The sequence below is a fragment of the Tasmannia lanceolata genome, unplaced genomic scaffold (genome assembly GCF_043159265.1).
Source record: "Tasmannia lanceolata isolate RefF3 unplaced genomic scaffold, GAP_Taslan_0.1 ptg000044l, whole genome shotgun sequence".
Classification (NCBI taxonomy): Eukaryota; Viridiplantae; Streptophyta; class Magnoliopsida; order Canellales; family Winteraceae; genus Tasmannia; species Tasmannia lanceolata.
This window is the reverse complement of record NW_027518721.1, coordinates 4,496,012-4,503,628: the sequence shown is the minus strand read 5'-3', so window position 1 is coordinate 4,503,628 and position 7,617 is coordinate 4,496,012. Positions and strand designations below refer to the sequence as shown.

General features: G+C 38.9%; 1 protein-coding gene across 1 annotated transcript; it reads right to left on the bottom strand.

Annotated features, from left to right (window-relative positions):
* Window positions 1–762: 762 nt before the first annotated feature.
* LOC143863302 (protein FAR1-RELATED SEQUENCE 5-like) lies at window positions 763–1,341 on the bottom strand. Its single transcript, XM_077373992.1, has one exon. It carries the CDS (start codon window positions 1,339–1,341, stop codon window positions 763–765), a length of 579 nt encoding a protein of 192 aa, XP_077230107.1.
* Between the last annotated feature and the right edge of the window lie 6,276 nt (window positions 1,342–7,617).

Here is a 7,617-nt window from a genome sequence, read left to right as displayed (position 1 = left end):
GACCTGCATCCAATGCATGAGTAAAATTCATCAAAAGAATAATTGTGAATCTGCAAATATTTGAAGAAGAATTTATACCAATGTGAATATGTTCAAGTGATACCAAGTGACTGTTCAAATGATAAAAAAGAAAAAGAAGACACCAAGTGACTATTCAAATGATAAATAAATAAATAAAAGATGACACCAATTATGCGAGATGAAGCCAATGTAAATGATTATTGTCAACACTTAGTCTACTTCAACAGTGATCCTCTTCCTTGTCCTCGCCAACTCTATTTCCTTCCTCTTTAACCTCCGTTGTAGGCAATATATATAAGAAACGTATTATAAATCTTGCACACTGAAAAAATTCATTCCAAACACATTGAGATATATATACTAAGCAAGAATAAAAACCTTAGGTATGTTTTTGCACGTGGTCGTATAATGACTTCTTCCTGCACATTTTGTATACGTCATTTGCCGCTTGGGTTGAGATTGAGAGGCCTCTACTGGAGATTTAAACCTTGTAGCATTTTTCGGCCGACCCTTGGTTCTCACAACTCGAGGGTCGCGAATACATATCTCGGGTGATTCGTTAGGATAGTTGGACTGTACTTGATTGCCACTGCTTTCCAAGATAGTTGGACTGCTTTCCTTACCTTTCTTTGCTTGGTCGCATTCCACCAACCACACATTTAAGTCTTCTTCCATCTTCTTCAAAATACTCTTCTTTGTCGGGTGTTCATCTAGTACTTTTTGAACCCTTAATGTAACGCACTATCTCTCAAATGGAGTTACTTCGTCACTATCTCCTATGCTTGTAGATGCCAAACCATTCACTTGATATCTCGCCCCAATTGTCCACCTACTTAAGAGATATTGCTCCGGAATAGAACCTAAACGCCTCATATCCATTATGCGAAGTATGTGTCTGCATAGAATCCCTGTGGTCTCAAACATCGCACACTCACATGTAGCATTAACACCTTCAGATACATCATATATAACCTTGTAACTCTTCCACTCCTCCTCATTACACATTCTTACCTTATATTCAGTGACGTTCCCATTCTCACACTCCATCTCCTCCCAACAATCAATACTCGCTAGAAATTCAAGTTGGAACAAGTCAAAAAATTTCCTAGTATAACACTTTGCAACATCTGCTTCCAATGTGCTCTTTGTCTTCAATATTCCATGTGATGATTTAGTCCTCCAATCCTCTTCAGCTTCCTTTCTCCGCCGATCCACAAGTGCCTTCTCATATTGTACCACAAATTCTTGTAAAGTGGTACTTTGGTTAACAAATCCATCGAAGAAAGCATTAATGCTTTCGCTACGTGCACTTGAAGTCATTCCAGCTGTGGATGTGTGTAGACACCCCATTTTGACCGAACCCCAAATTGTCATTCTGAATAAGGTTCCTCTAAATAAGTGAATTAATGTTCCCAAATATGCCCTAACCTGGTTTAGAACCTCAATAATGTGTCCGCCAAATTTCGTCGAAAACCATCGGGGTTTGCCTAGCAAACGAGCGTAGTGCAGAGTGCACGGCGCAAAGGCAGAGGGGGAGCGGATTTTCCATTCTGGAAGGTGCCCATTTCAATCCAGAAAAGAAGAGAAAGTGTGCCCTGTTTTCTGCTTAGATCACCCCATTTAGGATGAAAGAGAGCGAGAAATACACTAGTAGGGGCTGTCCATGGAAAGAGAGGGGGGGTCAAAGGATTATCTTTTCCCTTTACTTAAAACCCATCCGAATTAGGGTTTTGAAAAAAAGAAAAAAGAAAGGGAAGAGGGATTTTGGTTGAAAATCTTCTAAGAGGGGAGAAGAGAAAATGCCAGAAACAAGGGGAAGGGAGCCGCAGCCACTTTCTTCCCCGGCATCACCTCCGGCCAAATCCGCGGCCCGCACCACCATCTCTCCATCCCAAATCCCCAATTCCTCTTCTTCTTCTTCTTCTTCCCCAAATCCTCCACCGACCCTAGCACTACCTCCATACCCATTTTCCATTTCTCTGCAACCCACGACCTCCCTACCCAAATCAACCACCACCAAACCCTTCCCCATTTTCAGCCACCATTACCATCTTCCACCTCCCAAAACCCAGAATCCCCATAAACCCTTATTCTCCGGTCGGATTCTCACCGGAATCCGACAACCCCCATCTCCGACCACCTCCATAGTCACAGCCGCATCTTCCATCCTCCTCTTACCCATCCTTCGATTCCCCCATCTGTTAGCCACGATTCTGCAAATCCGAAACCCTCTTCTCCGGCCACCGACCCTCACCTCTGCAAAACCCTCTTATTCCATTTCCATCCATCAAAGAAAAGAAAGAAAACAGAGAGAGAGAGAGAGAGAGAGAGATACAGAGAGAGATTTTTTTGGGAAGCCGGAATCCGGCAAAGCCATCAGCAACTCTCAGCCATTTTCTGCCAAACTCATTACAAAGCCCTCTTCATCGTTTTCTCCTCCCACCATTCGACCAATATCCCATCCCCATCCACCGAGAGCCTTGAATCCGAACCTCCCCATCGTCGCAGATCTGAGCTCGACCTCCTTCTCTCAATTTTTCTCTTGTTAGGAAATCTTGCTGTCATTGAGAAGTCTCTTGTGAATTTGTTCATTAATACCGGATTCAAGGTGATTGTACAAAAATTGGGTAAAAGAAATCTCAGGTACAATTTGTTTTCAATTCTTAAGTTATGGATTTTGTGGTTATCTATGGTATTTGATTAGTGGACTCAATTTGAGCATGATTTCGTTAATTTTGGTTACGACTCTAATCTCAGTATTTTGTTAGTGCTCTGATTTATGCTGCAAGTTGATTTAAACCTTAATGATCCATATTTGCTGTAATCTTAGACTTTGAGTTATGGTAGGGAAATAAGTTTCAAATCCTGGCTTTTAGTCTGAAAACATGCCTGGATGTTCTGTGATGATGGATAAATACAATAGTGCTTGCTAGTAGTGAATGGATTTTCAGTTGGGTATCTTAAGACTCTTAGGACTGAGCTGGTCTCTATGTATTTCTGTCAATGGTAATATCAAGAATGTTCTCTGGTAGTTCTCTGTGTTTCCGTCATAGCAGAAGATACTAATCAGTGTCCCTGCCTGTATTTTGGTGGCCAAGGTGACTCACCTCTATTGCATGATTTGAACTGCACTAAAAATTTCATATGGATTAAAGTGTGATTCAGTTTTGTCGATTTGTCCATATTATATTCTCTTCTCTTCTTTAATTCCTAAAATCTATGATGCTCTTGTTTGCATTTTAGCATATATAAGATGAAGTGATGATTTTCTTTTGCTATGATAGTGGTTTGGAATGAGAAATTGTCTCACGTTCTTTGATTAGAATTTTTGAGAATTTTGAAGATTCATGATTTCATTTATCGACCTGTTTTAAAGTGAACCATGGGTTCACCTCTAAATCTGTAGGTAATGTGTGGGGTTATAAGATTTTGGTAGTTTGGTTCATGATTTCTCTTATGATTCATGTCACTTGAAATTCCCTAATTGATTTTTTTTTTAACTTTTGTACGCTCGTTTTGGTTCTTATTTGCCTTTAAATCTGTGGGTAGTGTTGCTCGTGATCATGGTTGCTAACTGTGCCATGCAAGTTAGATAGTCATCATTTCGTTGGGCCTATTCTTGCTGTAAAGGTATTATCTTTTAAGGATTGGTTTTTACGGGGCCTTGACTGCTTGCATTGCAATAGCATTAAAGCATGTTAGAACCTATCCTACCTTGGTCTGTTTTCTCCTTTTAGGTTCAGAACTTCGATTGAAAATTTAACTCGTGTTAGAGTGGCCTCCTCTTTTAGAGTGAGTCTTTGACTTAGTAGTGTTATTAGAGAGTCTCTGACTCATTTGTACTCCCTCCCTGGTGTTATTAGTTAGGAGTTTTTCCATTAGAGACTAAATCAGTCATATAGAGCCTTCCCTACTCGGGATCTTAAATTGTTTTCTCTGTTATTGGAACACTTGTTTGCATGCTGTAGATCGTCTCTTTGAGACATTTGTTGCTTGTCCGGGGTTTTCCCTTTTGCTTTAGGGCTTTGCCCTAGTTTGTGGTTATGCTTGCGTGTTCCCTTTGAGGGTGAAAATATTTTAAGGTCTAAAAGCATTTGAAAAAAACTTCAAAAAGATCAAAAACATTGAAATATCTTAAAAATCAAAATCATTTGAAAAACATTAAAAAACCTTAAATCAGCTAAAGTGTTGAGTTTTATAGCGTATTAGGAGAGTTCGATTTTCGAACTACGTTGGCTTGATCATCTTCCACGAGGTACGTAGTGCAGCTTGGGATTCTTATCCCAGGTCCAGCCAAACTTTGTAAATAAATCTTTTAACCCATTTAAAAAAATATAAAAATCTTCCAAAATATTGTTTTTCGAAAAGATCTTCCTCTAGAGTTAGGACTTTGTCCTAGATAGTTAGTTAAACCATGAGTTTACCTTATCTTGACTTTCTTATCTAGTCGTTATGCTGCCGAATTTTTCACAGAATAAGCATGACCGCTATCCTTTAGAGTTAGTTAAACCATGAGTTTACCTTACTTCGACCTTCTTGTGTAGCTGTTATGCTGCCGGATTTTACCTGGAGCATTTTCACATGACTGCTATTATTCAAAGTCAGGGGTAAACCATGAGTTTGTTGTATCGTGATCTTTTTGTTTATTCCTATTTATCCATTTGTGGATTATCCTCTATTTTTTTTATCTTTTGTACATATAATTGATTCATATTTTCCGTCATGGATTTACCCTTCTTATACCATGATCATTGATGGATTAGCTAAATCTTGCCTATCTGTCGTAAGTGCATGATTATTGCTGAGGTCTAAACTCATTTAGATTAGGGGCGCTATCATTCTTAACTTTTTCATACCCCAAAAGAGAGCAGCCATATCCCAAAAAGACTTAAAAGGATAAATTGAAGATTCCTTGAGATCCTGATGGTGTAGGTCATGTTATCAATACCTACTTTTCTTTGACCTTCGTATATTGACTTATTTGTTTTGTAATCCAAACATGTTCAGGATTGTTTTTGTCTCTATTTGTACAAGATATTTTATCCCTTTTATCATCCATTTAATCTAGTGTTTTAACCTCCATTTCAGGATTTTAAAGAGTGCAAATCACTGTTCCTAAAAAGCAATCCTATCCAAACTTGCTTGGTCTGGACCATCTTTGGTATATAGACTCAGTTGATCCTCCCATTACATCGAGAATACCTTTACTCTCTTTGTTGGAATTACCAGAGGTTCATCCAATAACTGTCACCAGGACTTCAGAGGACCACCCTTTCCAAGGTTTTTGAACCAGGGTCGAACTTCTTACCCAGCATTATCATGGAGGAAGGCGTGCTGCTTGGGAATTCTAGTGCCAATTCCTTACCTCTGTTCAAGTGTTATGTTTCAAGAGTCATATGTCAAGTATCTTGCTTCAAGATTTGTTCTTTGTCAAGCTTATACCAACTCCTCAGTTGAAAGTTGGTGAGTCTTCTTTGTCAATGTTAAAAAGAAAAAGAAAAAGAGTGCGTGTCATGTTTGTCAAGTCTTTCGTATTCAGAGTCAGTGTTTTATTTTCTGTCAAATCAAATGTAAAGCTCATAGAGGCATGTCTGTGAGTCATCTATGTACTTCAAAGTTTTCAATTCAATATAGGATTTGGTTCTGTATCTTCAAATTTTTATGATTCACTCTTGGATTTAATGTTTAAACAACTAAAGACCCCCTTTCTCGGATGAGAATGCAGACGAAATTCACCTCTAGATCTGAAAGATGGTCAAACGAGAGGAAGAGCGTCGAGCATAGCCACTTGAAGAAGAAATCGAAGCCATTGATAGTGGTATCGAAATTCGAAACTCGAGAACGATGGAGTGGCAAAACTTTATCTCCCGAGGAGTGCAAAGAATTGATAAACCTGTTTAGAGGGGTTTGAGGTAGTCTTGCTTTACCCTATAAGGATAAACCAGGGGAATGCCCTGTCATTGAGCAAAGCAAGACTTCATCGTCTTTAGACATCCAGTTGAAAAGTAAAATTTTAAAGAGATGAGCATCAGACGTCCTATGGAGCTGATGAGATAATGAGGGAAGGCTTTCATCCAAGGAGGTCGTATTATAAATTTGAGCCGTAAAAAAGAACAATTGGGCTGCATATTTTCAGTATGATTTCAAGGTGGAACATTTCAAGAGTAAAGACATTCCACATGTTAAAAAAAAGGAGACAAGGAGTTGTGGAATCTTGAGCATAAATTTAAGATCTTCGAGATGGGAGTGGAGCACAGTGGTTGTAGCTTTGCCTGACATGCCGTCAGACTCCTAGAAATTTTTTTAAGTCTTTGAACCTTAAGCAAAAGAGCTTGTACATCAAATACATCGGGAGGCCATCCTTGGACGTCTGAACTTTTATGACCAAAATCCCAACGTTTAAAAATCCTTCTATGAACCCTTTGGGCCAAAAGCAAAATCAAATCATTTTTTTTCTAACCATATTATAAACCCGGGGCATTTATACGCCCAAACTACGTCGGACCTGATCCCCAACTCTTCAGGGGTACGTAGGCAACTTGATTAATTCAAGTTCGGTCAAACTTTGGGATAAAATCCCTTTCAAAATTTTGAAGCTAAATGCTAAACCGTTCTTTGAAAAACCCCAAAGCGAACTACGCGGATCTGATCCTCCATTTTTGAGGTACGTAGGTAGTCTGGCTAGACCAGATTCGGTCCAAATCGTTTGAACCAGAACATCCTACCCTTTTGAACCCAAGCTCGCTTAGAAAGCTCTTCTGGTGAAACAAGCAAAAGTTGAGACAACTAGTCTTTTAGATTGAAAACTTAGAAAGTAAAAGTTGTGACTTCTTTTGAAGAGAGAAATCAGGGAGACAGAAGCAACCTCTACACAGGACAGGATCCCGGAATCCGAGAAGTGTCAGTGAGACTTGCTTTGATATCCCTTTTAAACTAGGGGCATTAAAACTAAGCAATCTGAATGGGGTAACAACCATGACGGAAATCCCGATGGAGGAAACTAGAGCCTCTTGATATGGTTTTCGAGAGTACTCTAAGAGTGGCTAGCCTTACCATAATAAAATAACACATTTTATCTAAGGGTGAATAAAAAGTGAGTCAAGTCCCTTGAGTAATTTGAGTCTTCTTTGATTGAGTCATTGGAAGTCTTTTTCCTATTTTTATCATTTTTTCTCTCTCAATGTCGGAAGTGTTTGGCACTGGAAGAGCGAGAGTTCACCTTCTGAAATGCAAAAAAAAAAATTCAGAGTAGATTCCGGTTTAGAAATCAAGGAAAGGGCAAGAGACATTTTGTTCAAACTTGCCAGAGACATCAAAGCCTCAAGTAGTGAGCAATGAAAGAAAAAATTCTCAGACTCATCCATTGTGGATATCCTTTTACCCATATACCAAAGAAAGAACTCATGCAAGCTTAAACTTTCTTACCTATCCTGGTTTTGTTCTCCTATGGATTCTGTCATGGAAGTAATCATACTGGGGGCATCTTTTATGACTTGCGTCATAAAAGATATCAAATACAAGATAATTGAGATAAATATTTTCAGCAAATAGAAGCAAGAGAAGCTTGAACACTCTCTTGAATCAAATTCCTCAATT